This window comes from Camelina sativa, chromosome 5, assembly GCF_030686135.1.
Source record: "Camelina sativa cultivar CO46 ecotype springtype chromosome 5, ASM3068613v1".
NCBI lineage: Eukaryota > Viridiplantae > Streptophyta > Magnoliopsida > Brassicales > Brassicaceae > Camelina > Camelina sativa.
The window spans coordinates 25,361,825-25,381,913 of record NC_141884.1 but is presented as its reverse complement, the minus strand read 5'-3'; the positions used below and the strand labels follow the sequence as shown (position 1 = coordinate 25,381,913).

Sequence of the window (20,089 nt, the reverse complement as noted above, 5' to 3'; positions counted from 1 at the left end):
CTTGAACACCACCTTCTGAGTGGTTAAATCGATTATATACACATTAATAGAGTCAAAGAAGACACCACAAGGATAATCATCAAATAACTTGCCTACGGAGAGCAGAGATTTCTTTATATCAGGACATACTAAGACTTCATTGAGAGGGATAGTACCTTTGGAAGAGGATATGGTGGTGGAGCCGACGTGAGTTATAGGGAGATAAGCTCCATCCCCAACCATTATCGTATCATTTCCCTCATAGGCGGTGGTTCCTTGAAGACCAGAGGTAGACCTGTTGCAGCTGAGTTTGGATGCCACTCTCGACCATTTTCATCAGAGACCCTCAGAGAAGCAAAGGCTTGAGTCGGAACATCACTCTGGTAATTGTTATCGAACCTATTGTAACGCTTTATGGCTGTGTGACCAATGCGACCACAGATTTGACAAATAGGTCTCTCACCTTGAGTTTGAGAGGAGGTTTCATGTTGAGTGAATCCACGACCTCATGTTGAATAGCCGCCTCTGCCTTTGTTCTGACCGAAGCGACCACCCCGACCTCTTGGATTTAGAGAGAACTGAGGAGCACAAGGATTAGACTTCTCAGTCATGAAGGCAAGATGAGGAGTGACCGTGTTTGTGTCCTCATAAGACTGCAGTCTACTGTCGAACCCTTGAACCTCCGAAATCACATCGTTGAAGGTAGGGGCTGGAAGTTTGTTTAGAAACTCTGAATGACCGTTGCTATGGGATCATATTTGTAAGTTTAGGAAAATAAGAGTGTTTGTCTTGTGTAGGAAGTAACGATTGAGTATAGAGTAGTGTAAGAGAGTTTAGAGTGTAGATCGGAAGAGAAAAGAGTGTAGAAGAAGAATTCTTACTTCTTACTTAATTTGGATCCTAGATACAAACTAAATATAGACAATTACATAAGGAATATTCTATACAAGATGCTGTGCACATTTTTACATAGTGAAAGTGACATGTCTCCTTAAACCAAACATGTGATCTCTTGTTGACTTTGCTCTCCCACTTGTGCGCAAATCACCAACGGTTCTTTGTAGAAGGATCTAGATATTTTGCTGCCATAGAAGACATACTCTCATGGACTGGAATCTCTTAACTCCTAAGTGGTAAGGTCGGCCCATCTTGGTGTACGGACGATCAGTTGTACGAACATGATGTGTATGCGAGTTCTCATACTCCCCCTCAAGCTTGATCGATTATTCATCGATTAAGCTTGGATTTCACGAGCACCCACCTCATTAAAAACCTTAGTATAGAAAACCACTTGGGAAAAACTATACATAAGGGAAAAAGAGTGTAGGTGCCATGATAGTAGACTCATGGCCGAGTGAGATCTTTAAGACCAAGTTTTGAATGAATATACTCACACACTTGTGGACTGGCCGCCTTGGTAAGGATATCAGCTAGCAGTTCGGAGTTGTCGGTGTGACATGGAAGAGTAACACCAAGCTGAATCTGTTCTCGAACCTTGTGGCAATCAACTTCGATGTGATTAGTCCTCTCGTGAAACACCGAGTTCATGGCTATGTTAATGGCTGCTTCATTGTCACAGTGCATCGTGATGGGCTTTGAAAACTCAACTCCAAGATCCTTCAGTAATGCTTTCAACCACATCAATTTGGTAGTCAGTTTCCTCATGGCTCTATATTCGGCTTCAGCACTAGATAGTGACACCACCTTTTGTTTCTTGCTTTTACAGGTTACTAGGTTGCCTCCTAAGAATGTGCAATATCCAATGGTAGATCGACGTTTCTCACGATTTCCGTCATAGTCAGAGCATCACAATATCCCACCAATTTTGTGCTTTCATTCCTTCCCATCCAAATGCCTTGTCCCGGTGACCCTTTGATGTACTTGAGGATCCGATTCACCATGTTCCAGTGATGTCTAGTTGGATTTTGCATGTGTTGGCTCACCTGTTTCACAGCAAAACAAATATCAGGTCGAGTAACGGTAAGATATATGAGCTTACCCACTAGTCGCCGATATCTTGTAACATCTTTGAATGGAGCCGCCTCAAACTCTCCCTTTCCTCATGTCTTATAGTTTTCTTCAAGTGGTGTTGTCACTGTCTTTGATCCAAGTTTCCCTGCTTCACTCAAAAGATCAAGAGCATATTTTCTTTGTGATAAAAACAATCCCTCATTAGATCGATATACCTCTATCCCAAGAAAATATTTAAGCTCTCCAAGATCTTTAATGTCAAAGACTGATTTGAGAAAGTCTTTAGTTTCTTGAATACCTACCTTGCCAGTTCCAGTTATGATGATATCATCAACATATACTAGAATGACTACAATACCTTTGTCACTTGGTAATGTGAAGAGGGTATCGTCAGCCTCTGATTTTCGAAAGCCTCTCCCAAGCAATGTAGTACTTAGTTTATGATACCAGGCTCTTGGTGACTGTTTTAAACCATAAATAGCCTTGTTAAGCTTGAAAACTTTTCCCGGGCCGATTGTCTCTTCTAAGCCAGGTGGAGGTCGCATGTACACTTCATCCTCGTGTACGCCTTGCAAGAATGCATTCTTGACATCCATTTGCCAAAGTTCCCAATCCAAGTTATTAGCCAATGAGCGAACAACTCGGACCGTATGGAGTTTCGTAACTGGGGCAAACGTATCACGATAGTCCTCCCCATACGGCTGTGTAAATCCTCGTGCAACAAGCCTCGCCTTATAGCGTTCAATCTCCCCATCGCTCTTGTATTTAATAGTAAAGATCCATCGAGAGGTGACTGCCTTCTTGCTTTTTGGTAAATCTGCCTCATCCCATGTGTGGTTTTGCTCCATGGCCGTCTTTTCAGCGTTGACTGCATCACGCCACACCTTATGGTCCTTGGCTTCATCATAGGTTTGTGGTACCCAATGTTTGTCTACTTGGCCGAGAAAGGCCTGGTGGTCCAAAGGAAAATGAGCAAGAGTACATACGGCTTAAATCGGGTGGGCAACAGCAACATTATTGTAGTACACGAGGGGGATATGTTTTAGCCTTTGACTTCGCCGTAGTGGGATTACTTCCTCTTGATCTTGTTCTTCATCATCATTGTCATGTAGTATAGTTACTTCCCCGGGTTGTGTATCAGTATCAATTTGTTGGTGATTGTCCTCATCGTTTTCATTGTGATCGGGCTGATTGACTTGAGTAGGGTGATCTGCTTCATTTGAGCTACTAGGAGCACCGTCAACTGGTGGAACAGAGTCTCCTGGTGATTTTGGCCCGGCTGGATTTTGATTGTCCTGATCATTTTCAACACTTAGCCGTTCAAGTATAATACAGAGGTTCCTTGCTCTATCGGAGGAAGAGGTAGGTAGGTCACGAAGGTCTTCCCAATTTTTCTTGTCATAGTAGCCTTGAGATTCAACGAACTTCACATCATGAGAGACGAGAACTCGTTTAGTTTCCGGATCATAACATTTGTAGCCCTTTTGTGTGGTAGAGTAGCCAATAAACATCCCTTTGGTACTCTTGGCATCACGTTTATCACGGAGTTCTCCTGGTCACAAAACAAATCACACACAACCAAATACTCGTAAGTGGTCAAAAGTAGGTTGTTCTTTGTTTAATACCTCGAATGGTGAGACATCTGGCAAAATTTCTGTAGGGGTCCGATTGATTAGATAACATGCTGCAAGGACCGCATCTCCCCAAAAACGCTTTGGAACATTGGTGTGGAACATCTTGGATCGAGCCACTTCCATTAGATGTCGGTTTTTCCTTTCAGCAACACCATTGTGTTGTGGAGTGTATGGACAACTGGTTTGATGAATTATGCCATGTTTGGTGAGATGTTGTCTGAATGCATCATAATGGTTAGTCACATAATTTTGAAAACTAAAAAATTCTTCAAGGACTCTATCTTTAGAAGGTAGCAAGGTTAGCCAAGTATACTTAGATTTTTCATCAATAAAAGTAACAAAATATTTTTGATTTTCTCTAGATAAATATGGTGATGTCCATACATCCGAGTGAATCAAATCAAAGCAATTCTCATATATAGTCAAAGACTTAGTAAAAACAGATTTGCAATGTTTACCAAGGATACAAGCCTCACACTCATCATTTTTAAAAGAAATACTTGGAAATATTAGTTCTAAAGCTCGAGAGTGAGGATGTCCTAGTCTAGCATGCCAAATAACATTGTTTGCTTTAACATTAATTGAACTAAAACAAGATAAAATAGAAAAAGGCAGATTTAGGTCTTTAAGCAAGTAGAGATCATCTTGAGTACCTTGGCCAAAAACTTTACTTGTCTCAATATCCTGAAAATATACCTCATTAGAACCAAATATAACACAGTAGTTTAAATCAGTGGTATCTCTCTTAACCAATAATAAGTTTGAAGTAAAACTAGGCATGTAAAAAGCTTTAGATGTTTTATCAAATAGTTTCAAGTTGCCTATTCCTTCAACTGGTACTTTTTCACCATTAGCCATAATCACATTCCCTAAGACATGTTTAATGTCACTAATTAACTTAGAGTCACTAATAATATGATGAGATGCACCAAAATCAACAATAAGAGGTTTTGTTGGTTTTAAAGCAAGATAAGAGTTACCGGAGGCTTCCTTGAGGGCTTTGATGAGTGCATCAAGGTCTGATTTCCTCACCAACTCTGAAGAAGCTGCTAGAGCAGTTCCATTCCCTCCGGAGACTTGATGGTTTGGCTCGGAAGTCGTCGCTTCTCCCACCATGGTCGCTTGATGAGCTCGTGGTCCTCCACGGTTGTTCATCGATCGATTAACTTGGAGATGTGGGTGAAGAATCCAGCATCGGCTCTTGAAATGGCCAACCTTCTTACAATGGTCACAAACTGGTGGGTTCTTTTCATCCTGTTTGTAGTAGCCTTTGTTTGCGGAAGCAATCTCCACCTTGTTGGCGGTTACTAGCTCTCCTTTGCCTCCAAATAACCCAATAGAGCCATGTTCCTTTTGAATCTGGTTGCACACGTCGTCGAGGCTTGGGAGCTTGTCTGACCTCAAAATGTGCTTGATGAGATCGTTGTAAGAAGGATTAAAGGTCAGGAGTAGGCCAAATACCTCGTCTTGTTCACGCCTTTCGTTTAAGATCGCCGGATCTATGGTTGCTGGTCGGAGCATTTCGAGTTCAGCCCAGGGTGATCTAAACTTCCCAAAATGTTTGGTGAACTCCATATCTTCTTGATTTAGATTATTGATAGGTCGCTTAATCTCAAAGATTCGGTTGACATTGGTAACATTTCCAAAAACATTTTGGAGAGTGTCCCATAGATCCTTTGCGGTTTCACAATATGAGTAGGCTTCAAGGATTGGGGCATCGAGAGAGTTTTGAATGATGGCAAGAACACTTTGGTCTTCTTGGAACCACTTGTCTTCACTGCTAGTGACAACTTCTTTGCCTTCTTGGGTTGGTGTCTCCTTTGGAGCTTCACTTGAAGTAATGTGGGTCCAAAGCCCTCGGCCACACAGTGCCGTCTTGGTGGTTCTTGCCCACAGCAAATATTTCTCTCCTTTGAGAGTAACTGGTACAATCAAGGTCTTGGTGCCTTACATGTCGAAGTGACTGTTGGTTAAAGCTATTATCCAACGGGTAAAGAGATGAGGCATTCAAAGTCGAAACAGAAAGAGATTGAAGTTGAAAGGGATTGAAGCGGAAGATATTAGGTGGGTGTGAGATTTAGAATAAGGAGCGTTCTCGCTCTGATACCATGTAAGTTTAGGAAAATAAGAGTGTTTGTCTTGTGTAGGAAGTAACGATTGAGTATAGAGTAGTGTAAGAGAGTATAGAGTGCAGATCGGAAGAGAAAAGAGTGCAGAAGAAGAATTCTTACTTTTTACTTAATTTGGATCCTAGATACAAACTAAATATAGACAATTACATAAGGAATATTCTATACAAGATGTTGTGCACATTTTTACATAGTGAAAGTAACATGTCTCCTTAAACCAAACATGTGATCTCTTGTTGACTTTGCTCTCCCACTTGTGCGCAAATCACCAACGGTTCTTTGTAGAAGGATCTAGATATTTTGCTGCCATAAAAGACATACTCTCATGGACTGGACTCGCTTAACTCCTAATTGGTAAGGTCAAACCATCTTGGTGTACGGACGATCAGTTATACGGACATGATGTGTATGCGAGTTCTCATAACATTCTCGTCCCAAACCATTGAGGAAACCGAAGATTTTCATGGATTCATCTACAGGCTTCCCAATAGAGCTTAGAGAATCACATATTGTCTTGAACTCTCTACTGTAAGCCGAGAAAGATTTGTCCTTTTTGGACAAGAGTTGCAGACTGCGACGAAGGGAGAACTCTCTTGCGACGCTGCTCTTGTTAAAATTTTCAGCAAGTGAAACCCAGATTTGAAGAGAGGTTTCAAGACTGTGAACATGACCGAGGACCTCTTCAGATAGGGTTCCAAACAACCAAGACCGGACTAGTTGGTCCGTACAAAACCAAGACTCATACTGAGGGTTGGATACTTCGGTAGTGACATCACTGTTGGTAACAACACGGGTCTGAGCTGGGACTGATACAGCTCCGTTGACGAACCCGATGAGTTTTTGACTGGAAAGGAGAGACTCGAACTGCGTCTTCCATAAGAGGTAGTTACTGTCATTGAGCTTGAGGGTGACTGAGCTCGAGACATGGACATTGTCCAGAAACGGGTATGTAGTTGCCATTGAAACGCCTGTTAGAGCATTAGAATGGCTCTGATACCATGTAATAACAGAGGAACAAAGAGTATCTTTCTTGAATATGCTTTTGGTATTGATTGAATAATTAGGGTTTTACAAGGTTTTCCTTATAAACTGTATTTACAGAACAATCTAGACTTCCCTAAAAGCAGCCTTGTCCTTATTACCAGTTATAATGGGTAAGTCATCGGATAGAGATTGCAGAGCTTCAAAATTGTTACCGTTCCTCTGTTTTGAAGGTGAAAACTTTGTCTTCTTCTGTTGATTGGGTTTGGGAGAGCTTTGTTGGACATGGGCTTTGTCTTCTTCAAAGTTGTCAAGGCCACTTTATCTCTTACAACCAATTACAACGTACTTTTTTGGGACAATTGCATTTTTAGTACCTTTATTTGCATTTAAATGAGGTCGTAGACCCCATATTCGTTTTTCGAGAAACATAACCACTAAGGGTGCTGAAATTACAGTTGACCCCCTTACGACCAAACAAAAAACAAAAGCCTAAATGACATATTTAACCCGAGGAAGTCTACCATAGATATCATTAAGGTTGATTTTAAATTGACGTCAAAGGGAAGACTTCAAAGTAAGTCTACTCCTTAATTATAGGTAAAATTTTAATTTTAAAAATTATAAAAAATAATTTGGTTAACCGTTTGACCAAATAATAACCACATAGACTTCCTGCATTGTAATAAAATAAATCTATATATATAAAGTTCACTTTACTCATTCCTGGTGCTACCATATCAGCCACATCCTCTTTAATTTTTGTAGGCCTTACAGATCTTAATAAGGTCTTTAAACAATTATACAAATGACAAACTGATCCATTAAATTAAATCTAAAGTCTGTAGACCCAACACTATTTCATCCAAAATCTGTAGGTCCAACACTATTTCATCCAAAATCTGTAGGTCCAACACTATTTCATCCAAAATCTGTAGGTCCAACACTATTTTTAAATCATGTGGATTCAACCTGATAATTATTCATCCAAAGTTCAGCGGTGTGAACAAAACTCTAATTTTATTATTCAACCATAAAAAATAAAAAATAAAAAATGAAAGAAAAGAATAGAGTATTTACCCGATATATATAAAGTAAAACACTGAATTTGGAATAATATTATAACCTATTCGTACCTAAATTTCTTTCATGTATCGTTTATGTTTAGTTCTTTTACATATACGTGTATCATATGGCTAAGACACATAATTATAAGAGACAATTAAAATATTTTCTTAGCAAGAAGACAAGAACTATGATAAGAATCTCCATTGATCTTGTAATTATATATCATCATTTCTAGCTACAAAAACATCCACCTAAGCAATTTTTTTATTTTAAAATAAATTTAAAATATTCAGTTAGCGCATATTTATGTTAATTATAATTAATAGAAAGTTTAAATAAAAAATATAATTAGAAAAATAAATAAAATTTTAAAATAAGAAAACAATACTATAATTTTTTATTAGTGGTAATAGTATAATTAAAATTTTCTATTAAACTGATCGTAATTAAAATTATAAATGTATTATTGAGTTTCAGAATGGAAGTAAATTTTAAATTTATGGTAGAATAAAAATAAATCTGTAATTGTGTATTATTGAGTTGTGGAATGGAAGTAAAAACTGAAAATTATGCTAGAATAAAAAAATTATGTAATTTTATTTATAAAATTTTAAACAGGAAAAATAAAATTAAAAGTGAGATATTATTTTATAACATGATCAAAAAGGAAAAAAAAATTGATGTTTCGTTAATTGAATCAAATGCTTCTAATCCAAATTTAAGTATTGAAAGATAGTAATTAAAGAGAAAATAGTTATAATACATCTTGAAAATCATTTTACAGTCTAATATGTGTGATGTGTGATCCAATAGAAAGTGGAAAAAAGTAGAGGCCAAAAGGAGTGCATCATCAGTAATGATGACGAAAGAATTAAAGTTGAAATTGTTTGAAAATAAATTAGTAAAACTTGAAAAGATAATAAGGAATACAAAATCACACATGACTAAACTAAAATCTCTGACATCTCGTTAATTGAGTGAAACGAATGAGTTTGTAGAAAATTAAATGACATACATTATTAAATAGATTATTAGATTTCAAGTCGGGTACTCGGGTTTAACAGTTTGGCCATATAATCATGGAAAGTGGGATAAGATATGCACTTTCATGAATTGGTCGTGTATGCTATGTTGCAATTATTTCGATGGGTAAAGCAAGCTCGGTAAAAATGTTATAACGATATTATATTATATTTTACATTTAAGCAATATTCATGAGATTCGGTATATTCAAATTTATATAGAATAATGTTATGTTAGTATCAATATCTAATCATAAATAATATATACAATTAGATCAACAATCGATCAACATCGAAGTTTTTAAAAAATGTTTTTAATGAAATATATGAATAAGAAATAAACTCTCTTAATGATAAAAGATCTTGAAGTAGTCATCAATGTTGTTTATTTTTCCTAATATTACCACATGACATATATTTATAAAGATTTACCCTCAAAACTTTGAATGATTATATTCGAGTTTAAGAATTTCTATTAATAGAAAAAAAAAATTAAAATCCCGCGCTTGCGCGGTACAAATTCTAGTTAACATATAAACTAGTCAAATTAAGGGAGGTAAGGCTGATTAGGTTAAAATTATTTGATTTAGGGTTTGCTTAAGTAGACTTCTCTGTAGACTACTCGTGGTTGACTTCAAAATAAGTCTACTCCTTAATTATAGGTAAAATTTTAATTTAAAAAATTATAAAAAATAATTTAATTAACCGTTTGACCAAATAATAACCACATAGACTTCCTGCATTGTAATAAAATAAATTGACATATAATCTAGTCAAATTAAGGGAGGTAAGGCTGATTAGGTTAAAATTATTTGATTTAGGGTTTGCTTGAGTAGACTTCTCTGTAGACTACTCGTAGTTGACTTTCTTATGCCATCAACTAGGAATATTATATTATTTTAAGCTCACCGACAATTTAACCAAACCGATAGCTGAACCTAACCGAATGCGTACCAATTCTCTTATTTTAACCTAACCGGATTCGGTAACCATATAAATACTTCTTTCTAAAGGTGAACCCTAGTTTGTATGTGCTTTCTCTCTCTCCACAATTTCTCTCTCTAAAATTCCGATATTGTTTCTCTCTAAAGTCGACATCTCAAATAAGTATTCTCATCATAGGAAGTCGGCTATTTGCTTTTGTAACGCTTTAGCTAATTTTGTTCGAAAATATATATGTTCTCATAGTATTTTGTTCATTTTGCACACAGATATGGGGTTATACAGCTACACTCAGCCATCTTCTAGTTCTTTGCAAGTATGGAGTGAAGGTCCACCCGAAGTAAACTTTACTGGCCTGACAGCTGGAATTCCTGACAGATGTTTCTGCGGAAGGGAAACCGTTATGAAATGTTCCACCACAGCCGACAATCCTGGAAGGATTTTCTTTGGATGCAATAACCATGAGGTTGTTAGATTGTATGATGGTTTTTCGTTTGGTAGAATTATTATTTGAGTATAGATAATATTCTTATGGTATATTTACTTCTATGATACGGTATAGGATGGAGAGGACCATATTATGAAATGGTGGGATGAGGCTATTATGCAAGAACTTCAAGCAATGAGAGGTGGAATTGCTGACCAAAGGGATTCTATTACAGCCATCCAGGAAAATGATGAAATGCTATGGGTTCAGCAGGAGCTAGAGAAGGTGAAAGATCAGATGAAGGAATTATGTCTGTCAATTCGTCGTGTACGAGGGGTGGTCGAGAATGTCTTAATCGCCGGTATAATCTTAATTGTTGTATTAATCACTTTTGCTTCGTAGATCTTTCAAGTAAAATCTGTGAACCTCTCTTTATCGTGGCCGTTTGTTAGAATGGCGTATTTATGTCTGTAATCTGTTAAACTTGCTTCAGTTTCTTTAATATTTGGACGATATCGTTGACTTCATTTTTGACCTATTTAGTAGACTTCTCTATTAAGAAATCAGTCGACGAATGATACTCGTTAATGATTTACGACGCGACGGTTTGCGTTATTAATTATGTAACTGTTCATTGTAACCGTTTCGTCTCGTATATATAAACCAGCCCGGGGCATTTTGATTATTTTAAAACTGCTACCAAAAAAGTTATCAGTAAATCATTTCTTCTCTCTTTTAAAAAAATAAGTTCATCTTGAAAGTCTTGGACGACAGAGAATTGGTGATTGAAAGTTTTGTATCGGTCAATATAAATCATCCACGCTTAATTGGAGACTGATCACGGTTGGGTAATTGAAATTTTCTCTATATCACTACAATTCATCATATCATTCACGTTTGTTTCATTCTTAAAAATATTCTATATCATATCACTATCTCATATCAGTTTTTCCAGAAAGAAGTCTACTTGATAAGTCTTTAGCATATTAGCACAAAAATTAATATTATTTGATGGATTTACTACGTTTTGGTTTCCCCAAAAAGAAGTCTACTTGATAAGTCTTCAGCATATTAGTACAAAAATTAATTTGATTTGATGGATTTACTCCTTAAAGTACGTTTTAGTTTCCCATAAAGAAGTCTACTTGATAATTCTTCAACATAATAGTACAAAAATTAATTTGATTTGATGGATTTGCAGTTTAAAATACGTTTTAGTTTCCCCAGAAAGAAGTCTACTTGATAAGTCTTCAGCATATTAGTACAAAAATTAATTTGATTTGATGGATTTGCAGTTTAAAGTACGTTTTAGTTTCCCCAGAAAGAAGTCTACTTGTTATGTCTTCAGCATAATAGTACAAAAATTAATTTGATTCGATGGATTTGCAGAAGGTTCAGTTTTCCGTGGCGAAGTCTGCGAGAGAAGTCGTCGACATAATCATTACAAGGTATAAATTGATTTGACGTTAGTTGGCGGCAATATTTATATTTTTTAATTTACCGATACACGGGATCCTGTTTTAATTAGTTTCTTTACAATTTTTTTTATAGTTGTCCTGTTCTGTTTCTAATTAAACGGTTTTGGTTTTATAAAACCGGGATTATTTTAATTATTTTAAATTTTATGACTTAAAAACGGAGATAACAATGATAGTTATCTCTAATTCTTCCTCATAAGGAAACTCTTCGCTTCCGCTTTTCTCCGCCGTTTATCTCTGCCGATTTCGACGAACTCTTCCGCTTTTCTCCGCCGCTTATTGTCGCTATTGTTCTCTTCGATCAAACTGAAGGTTTGACTTCTTCCGCAATTCGATAGTAGCCTTCTCTTGTTGGATTAGTCTTCCGCTTTCTCAATATTTTTTTTTTAATCTTATCTTGCAGAATGGATGAGACAAAACCAGAATTTCCTCGGAGGTTTTACACGAAAGGTGATGAGCCTCTTCCTCAAAAACGTATCGGCTATTACAGCAACGATACGAAGCTGTTTGATGAACTCTACAAAGCTCTCGAGCCGGATGAATGGGACGAGATTTTTCAATCTCGACTGGGTGTCTTGTTACAGTTTAACCGTCTCCAATTTGAATGGGCGTCCAGACTGGTTCACCATATGCTCACCTTCCAGATAGTCTGCAACAAAAAGTACGAGATTTGGAGTCTTGTTAACTCTAACCCTCTACGATTTTCTTTGAATGAGTTTGAGGCCATCACTGGACTTAACTGTGAAGATGTCGAGTCGTTGGAGCAGCCAGAGGTTGAGGTTACTGACGAGATGGAAGAGTTTTGGGAGAAGCTTGGAGTCGCTTTAGACAGTGGTCCGAGTATTGAGCAACTGATCGCAGCATGTAAGAACTCAAACGGTTGGGATAGAATAGATTGTGTTAGGTTGGGTTATTTAGCCATCTACGCTTGGTTTATAGAAGCTAGGAAACCATCAACACCCACCCGTCTAAATATGGCTAGGCTAGTCATGGATTTAGATGCATTTCTTGATTATCCATGGGGAAGAGTTGCTTTCAAGAACCTGATTCAGTCTATTAAGGAGAAGAACTTAAACAAGCAGAGTTACACCTTAGACGGATTTGTCGAACCTCTACAGATATGGGTGTACGAAGCTATGCCTGATTTTGCCAAATTAATTGGGGAACCGTTCCCAGGTAATCCAACTCCACCGTTGCTTGCTTACCGCGGTTCTCGCGGTAAAAAATATGTCAAAGAGCATATTCTAAAACAGGTACGCATCAACGTGGTTTGTCTATAGTTTATCTACGATATTAGATAAGTCGGTAACCCTTTTGTGTTAGATTTGAACTTGCCTGATCTGGGTGTACGAAGCTATGCCTGATTTTTGTTTTATATAAATTGTAGACAAACTTCAGATACTACAAAACCATTGGTGGCATGATGAGTCCTGTTTGGCAAGACGATGAATCAGATGAGAATATTGAAAACATTTTGAGAGCATTCATTGGGGATTTTGGTCCACGGAAGTGGGGGAGAGGTTAGTGGGAGACGGTTGGTATTTATCAATCCAACAATGCCAAGGTTAAGATTGAAGAAAAGGGATCGAGTAAGAGAGCCGATGAATTTGATGAACCAAGTGGGAAGAGGCACTGTCCAGGTCCTTCGACTGACATGGGTGTCAACATTTTGGAGGAGTTTAAAGATGAGCTCGCCATGTGGGGAGGAGCTCTACTCGATCAGATGAGGGAACGTTTCAACAGTTGCGATATGCGGTTTGACATGTTGACTGAGAAGATTGAGAGTCTGGCTTCGGATCTTGACAAAATGAAGGGAGACGTAACTGGTACAAAACAGGCTGATCCTTTAACAAAGGAAAAGAAGGACTCTCAGGCAGCTACAGGTACGGAAGAGGATGCATCAAAGGAACAGAAGGAGGTTGAGGCACCCACTGGTACGAAAGAGGCCGTATCAAAGGAGAAGAACGACTCTAAGTCAGATATGGTTAGTTCTGAACACTTGCAATTTCCTACTACGATCCTTCACAATCACAATACCAGGTACAAGGGGAAGAAAAAAATAGACTTCCAGAAGAACTCAACTTCAAAGACATAAAAACAAGTGATGTCTTCCTTATGTGAAGTAGACTTCCTTATATGAAGTAGACTTCTTTATCCGTATGAAGTAGACTTCCTTATGTGAAGTCGACTTCTGTATTGAAGTAGACTTATAAATCCGTTTAGTCTTTGTTTGTTTTATTCGAACCTTTTAAACATATGCTGCGACTTTAATAGTATTTATTTCATAAATGATCATGTAACTTTTAAATCAAAATTTGCAGAACAAGCCAGGTCAATCTGAGACCCCGAAACCATCTCCAGCTGTTACTCGTACGAATACGAAGGTGGCAAAGATAGTCAGCGCTGATTCATCTGACACTGAGTCAGACCGACCTGTATTTATTCGCACGGAAATCCCAACAGCTGCCGATTACACTGCTAGAGCCAAGAAACAAGAACCAAGGAAAGAAGCGGCCAGGATTGCGGCACAAGGCAAGATTGAAAGGGTTAAGAGGTTGGCGTCAAGTCAACGTTCTCCGTTTGTTGGGGATAACACTGCCAAGACTATCATTGCTGATAAGCCAGCCACATCAGCGTACAATCCTTTTGTTAAAGCAGACAAGGATTTGAAGAAGGTTTTGGTTGAATTCTTAAAGAAAGATCCGTAAGTTTACCAACTTTTATGATATGTTTCAAAATTTATATTGTTCGAAATCTAGTAACTTATATGTATCCAAACCCATTCATCACCCGCAGGACATACAAGAACAAGGTCCTAGAGAAATCCCGATGTTGTCTTTGGTGGCACGAACTGCAGACAAAAGCAGTGTGGCTACGAGATTCGGTAAGTCTACACTGAAAACTTCTACTTCAAGTATACTAGAAAACTTTGGTCTTCAATATTATATAACTTCGTTTTAAATCCATGTGGTTATCCAGCACATGGATGCGGTTTTGAATCTATTTAGACATCGACACGCACAACATCCTGAGTGGTTTAAAACGAGTAGAGTCGCTTTCCTAGACGTTATTTTCACTCATCTCTGGACGACGAAGTACAAAGACTTTCTCAGTTCTAATGCTAATCCTAATGGATCTGGGAAACTGTTGCCAGCCGGTGCCTTCAGCTACCACTCAGGGGAGTATCCACCGTATGCACAGACTAACAAGCAATGGGGTCTGGAAGTGGACGACTTATACGTGCCTTTAAACGTGAAGGCGACGCACTGGGTAGCTTTGTGGATATCGATTCCCATGAGACACATCGTCGTCTGGGATAGCATCCCGAGTGTCACCAATGACGAAGAGCTTGCATCTGCCGTCGAGCCCATTGCCGTGTTGGTTCCCTACGTGCTGCGGGAGTTAGCCACTCCAGAGATGAAGCATCTGTGGTCGTACGAGAAGTTCACTCATGAGCGGGTTACAAAGGGAGTGCCTCCGAACAGGAAGCCAGGTGACTGTGGTGTGTATACTTTGAAGTACATGGAATGTCATGCTCTTGGGATGCTATCCCAGACGACGAGATTGAATGCCGTGGACCAAATGAGGATAACTACATGGAGGAGTTTGGGCTCTATGATCCTCCCCCAATCCAAGACTAACTATAAACTCCCTTGTTTGAAAGACTTAAACTGTTGTTTAAATTATGTATGACTAAGTAGGATGATGTAGGATGATGTTTTGTTTCTGTTGGGGGATCTTTATATTTTGTGGGTGGGATCCTACTGATGATGGGTGGTATCTTGATATTTTTTGTATGATCCTCCTTTAAATTTCTAATGTGTAATGTGTAAGGATTATTGTTCTTGTTCTCTACTAATTATATGGGGAATATATCGGTATGTGTAATGAGTAGACATATGGTTGAAGTTAACCGTAAGACTTCTTTTGCAATCTACAAAAATAACTTTATCGGGGTATGTGCAATGAGAAATGTTTTTTAAAAGTTATTCTGTAGTAATAGCGTGCAGCGAAAGCCAAGTAAACATATTTCTGAAGTTAACTTAGAGTTGACATGTAGAGTTGACAGAAAATAGAAATAGTTATTCAGTATGCATACATTATTAAGTTAAAAATAAATAACAAAAAAAAGTAAATTAATCGTCGAGACGGACACCAAGTTTTCCCCAATCCATAGGAGGGGGAACAACACACTGTTTGACATCAGCTTCTGCAACCTCTCTCATCTCATCTAACCTCTTGTGCCCTGCCTCGAAATCGACAAGTTCTTCACCCAAAATTTGATTCAATAGGGCTTGTTGAGCGTCGATCAGATCCACTTGATGCTTTAGGGCGATAGCCTCTTCCTTCTTTGTCATGTGATCCCTCATCATACGAAGAATTGCGGTGAAACGATCTCTCGTCTCTGCTTCAACCACGGCTCTCGTCTCTGCTTCAACCATGGCTCTCGTCCTCTCAAACGCGTGTTTCATGGCATCTATTACTTCCTCTTCCCACTCGTAATCGGAACTGCTTCGCTTACGCTTGCTGGAACTCTCTCCGGCCATATCTTGTAACCAACTTATTTTCTTGTTATCAAAGAAGGAGATGCAATAGATTGAGTGGAAGTGGAAATAGAGAGGATATTTATATATAAAGAAGAAGATGAATAGACGGCAACGATGCAATGAATGTAGAGATAGCGAAAGGGTACAACGAATGTAGAGATAGCGAACGGGTACAACGAAAATAGAGATAGCGAAAGGGTACAATGAATGTAGACTTGAAACATTATCGTACATAGAAAGGATAATAGACATCTGACTGAAGTTAACTGAGAGACTTCGCACTCATCCCAATACACAATGCGATGACAACAATGAAACCTATCCAAGAGAGAAGGATGAATTGTCGAAGCATTTTTTCCCTTTCATTGGATGCCAGTAAATCATTTTCTCCCTTCTTGTCTTCAACATATGTGTTAACCACCCCAGGTTTCACCAGATCGTTGTACACTTGTTCTTTCATTTCTCTTATAAATTCTTGAAGCACCTTGATTTCTTCTCTCTGCCGACGGATCTCATCCCGCGCATCCAATAAGCTCCGCCTTTGCCAACCACGTGATGGTTCTGCGTCTGACCAATGAGAAAACCCATGAACAGTGCATCTGAAGAAATTTCTTCCGGGATTTGCATCTGTCCATGATTTCATAATAATCGTTGATCTACCGCAGTGGTTGCAGATTGGACCAGTAATTTGTGTTTGCGAATTTGTATCAGAAATTGACCCCGAAATTTGACTCATTGTTCTCTAGCTGATAATGGTTGTGATAGTGGTTGGTTAAGAAGAGGAGTATCATAAAACGGTCTTACGAATAAATGGTAGTTAAAGTACTAGTCTTTAATAATGTCGACTTCAACACGTGGGAACATTCCTAAATAAAAATATTACAAAGATAAATTTTTGCTACGGAAATTGTAGATGACTTCACGATGAAGTTAACTTCTACTCGACGTCTTCAACAACCTGAAAAAATAATTGATAGTGTAACCGACGATCATATACAAAACGTTAAAAATGTATCAAGTGGGATTGTTACTTACACAATGTGGTCGAGTATGTCCAGGCTGTCTGCATTTTGAACAAGCATATTGCTTATGAGACTTCCTCGGCTTGCTCCCCTTTTTACGTGACAGTTCTAGCCATGTTAGCCAACGAGACTTTTTTTGCCTACCAGGCTTCCGCTTCGGTATGGGAGGTACACATCGGATATCTGGCCCAATTGGATCGTGGTCGACATTGGGCATGATGTTAGCCGCATATGACGCATAGACATAATCTTTTCTATAGTAAGCTTCGACTACGGTAGACATATGCAATCCACTTGACTTGACAGCTTTAATTGCATGTGAACATGGTATTTTCTCAACATCAAACACTCTGCATGAACAAGTTTTTGCTTCCAAGTCAACCAAGCAGTCACGTTGCCCACCCCTAACGTAAAAACGCCAACCATCAATGCGTTTTATCGTCATCATATCTGCGTAGTGCTCCCTTACGGCCAATAAGAACTCAACACCCCGGCTAAAGGTGGTTGTCAGACTAAGTGCATCCTCTCGTCTTTTCCAATACCACCTACCTAACTTTTTCGTAATAAACTCAATGAGATATGTGATGGGATAACCTTTGGCCTTCTTTATCATGGAGTTGATAGATTCCGCAATGTTGCTAGTCTTGATGTTGTATCTATCTCCTGGACAGTAAACCCGAGACCATAAAGCTGGATCTGCCTCAATCAAGTACGCTGCAAGGGCCGGATTTACGTTAGTAAGAGGCGGTTGTAATCATCATGCGTATGCGCATATGCTGCCCCTTTCACCAAGTACATCAGATGCTTCCCACGGAAATTAGTAATTATGTTTTGTTGGAGATGATAGTAACATATCCCTCGTGTTGCCCATGGAATAACATTGCGACATGCTTTAGCTATTGAACTGCTCCTATCCGAAACTACTACCAGTGGATGTTCATCCGAGATACACTCACTTAATTTGGTGAAAAACCAATCCCATGAAGCATCACACTCCGAGTCGACAATTCCAAAACCCAAGGGAAATATCTGAAAGTTACCATCCTGTGCGCAAGCGACTAGCAATACACCTTCATACTTTCCAGTGAGATGGGTCCCATCAACCACAATAACTCGCCTCACGTAATTGAAACCACGGATTGAAGCATCGAAAGATAGGAAAAGGTACTTAAACCTATGCTCGTCATCAACAACAAGGTCAACGACACTTTCCGGGTTTGACTGCTCTATTTTCCTAAGACAAGAAGGCAAATTCGTGTATCCAGATTCGGCATTTCGTTTCACATATTCTAGTGCATGCTGTAAAGCCCTGTACGAAGTTGTGTAATCCAATGTCATGCCGAACATTGTCCTCATTGAATCTTGGATATGTTGTGGGACAATACCATCTACTATTCCTACCCGGTCTACAAAAAGCTGCCCAATATATTTGGTGGTGGAACGCTTACGGTGAGCTAGGCGGTCCACAATAAGACATGTATGCACGTTCAGATATTTGGTGACCCAAAAAGTGGTTGGATCATTCTTCACACTGGCGACGACCCTCCACGTGCATCCTGGCACAGAGCATATTGCCACCAACCGAGTCTTTGTGGACTTCTTAATTTTGAAAGAGAATTTTAACATAATAGCGGTCAAACGCACCTATGTTATGACATCATGTTTGCATGGAAAGCATTGACCTACTTTCAATTGGTCTTTCCAAGGATTATTTAACTGTCCATGAATACCACCAACAAACGGTTTCCCTTCTTCAGCATCTACATCCAGGTCATCTCCATCGTCATCGTCATCTTCAAATTTCCCGTACTCACTGTACTCAAAATCCATGTCGTCAACATCTTTCGGCTTCTCATATGTAGTATCATGGAGAGCTTCTTGACATTCTTCTACACATTCATCCGCACTTGGATCTACATCGTCACCATCGTCCCCATCGTCTATAGAATGAGAGTTTTTTATATCATTAACACATTCCTTAACCGGCTGTCCATCCACGCATCGCGTAGAGACGCAAAGGCAAACAACATTCCTACTACTAAAATCTATCATGTTCTGAACTGATCTATCATTTGTGACATAGACAGGAGGGGTATCTTGGGGCAATTGCTGAATCATCATCTCTGTTAAAGGATACGATAACTGAACCATCTCTGTTTCTTTGTAAATCTGATAATCTTCTACAGCCATTTCAAGAAGCTCAGCGTATGTACAACCGTGTCGCAAAAAAAAAAACATTCTCCCACCTTTGCATCCATCCATATCAAAATGCCAAGACCCATTTCTCGTCACCCATACTCCGAAAACAACAGGTATTTGCGCCATTTACCTGAAAGAGTAAGCAGCAAGTCAAATACTCATTACACAGCTGACTACCCGTAGAAGTCTTAAATCAATAACCTAGATGCCTAACAAAACTAAAAACATGATTGATCCAAAAGTATAATATATTATCATGGAAAAAATATACAGAGGCAATAACATAACTGATACAAAACAAATGAGGTACAAAATCAATAAGAAAAATATATAAATTTCAACTAAACACTATTTCATTTAAACAGACTTCACTGATAACTCCAACAAATTGACTTCCCAAACTAGTCTACCATTGTGACTTAACTGCCTATGAAAACCAGAAACTTGATTTCTCCATATGTATAATATGGATTCATGTCAGAAACATACAGAGACAAGTAAATAACATGTATCAAAGAATACATCAAGAAAATCTTAAAAATTATTCACCAATTTGCAATAATTTGGTTTTCAATTTATGCTGACTTCATGTTGACATCAACGAGTAGACATAAAAAGACAATAACATAATAACTTCAAATGAAGTCTATTTCATGGGGTCTATTTTTGCAATTACAATTTTACAAAGCA

At 38.4% G+C, this 20,089-nt stretch overlaps 3 protein-coding genes and 1 pseudogene across 3 annotated transcripts; 1 reads left to right on the top strand and 3 right to left on the bottom strand.

Moving 5' to 3' along the window:
• Window positions 1-221: 221 nt before the first annotated feature.
• LOC147944339 (uncharacterized) lies at window positions 222-6,673 on the bottom strand. Its single transcript, XM_087512546.1, has 7 exons — window positions 6,154-6,673; window positions 4,238-5,530; window positions 3,024-3,502; window positions 2,309-2,900; window positions 1,374-1,721; window positions 539-688; window positions 222-442 (listed from the first exon to the last, which is right to left on the bottom strand). The coding sequence occupies exons 1-7, from the start codon at window positions 6,671-6,673 to the stop codon at window positions 222-224; spliced, it is 3,603 nt and encodes a 1,200-aa protein (XP_087368672.1).
• A 5,362-nt stretch (window positions 6,674-12,035) lies between these two features.
• Window positions 12,036-15,272, top strand: LOC147944338 (uncharacterized). The gene is made up of 7 exons (XM_087512545.1): window positions 12,036-12,884; window positions 13,019-13,151; window positions 13,272-13,615; window positions 13,953-14,335; window positions 14,428-14,515; window positions 14,611-15,124; window positions 15,187-15,272. The coding sequence occupies exons 1-7, from the start codon at window positions 12,036-12,038 to the stop codon at window positions 15,270-15,272; spliced, it is 2,397 nt and encodes a 798-aa protein (XP_087368671.1).
• Window positions 15,273-16,440: 1,168 nt separating this feature from the next.
• LOC147944337 (uncharacterized) lies at window positions 16,441-16,914 on the bottom strand. Its single transcript, XM_087512544.1, has one exon. It carries the CDS (start codon window positions 16,912-16,914, stop codon window positions 16,441-16,443), a length of 474 nt encoding a protein of 157 aa, XP_087368670.1.
• Window positions 16,915-17,192: 278 nt separating this feature from the next.
• On the bottom strand, window positions 17,193-19,525 carry LOC147944336 (uncharacterized; annotated as a pseudogene).
• Between the last annotated feature and the right edge of the window lie 564 nt (window positions 19,526-20,089).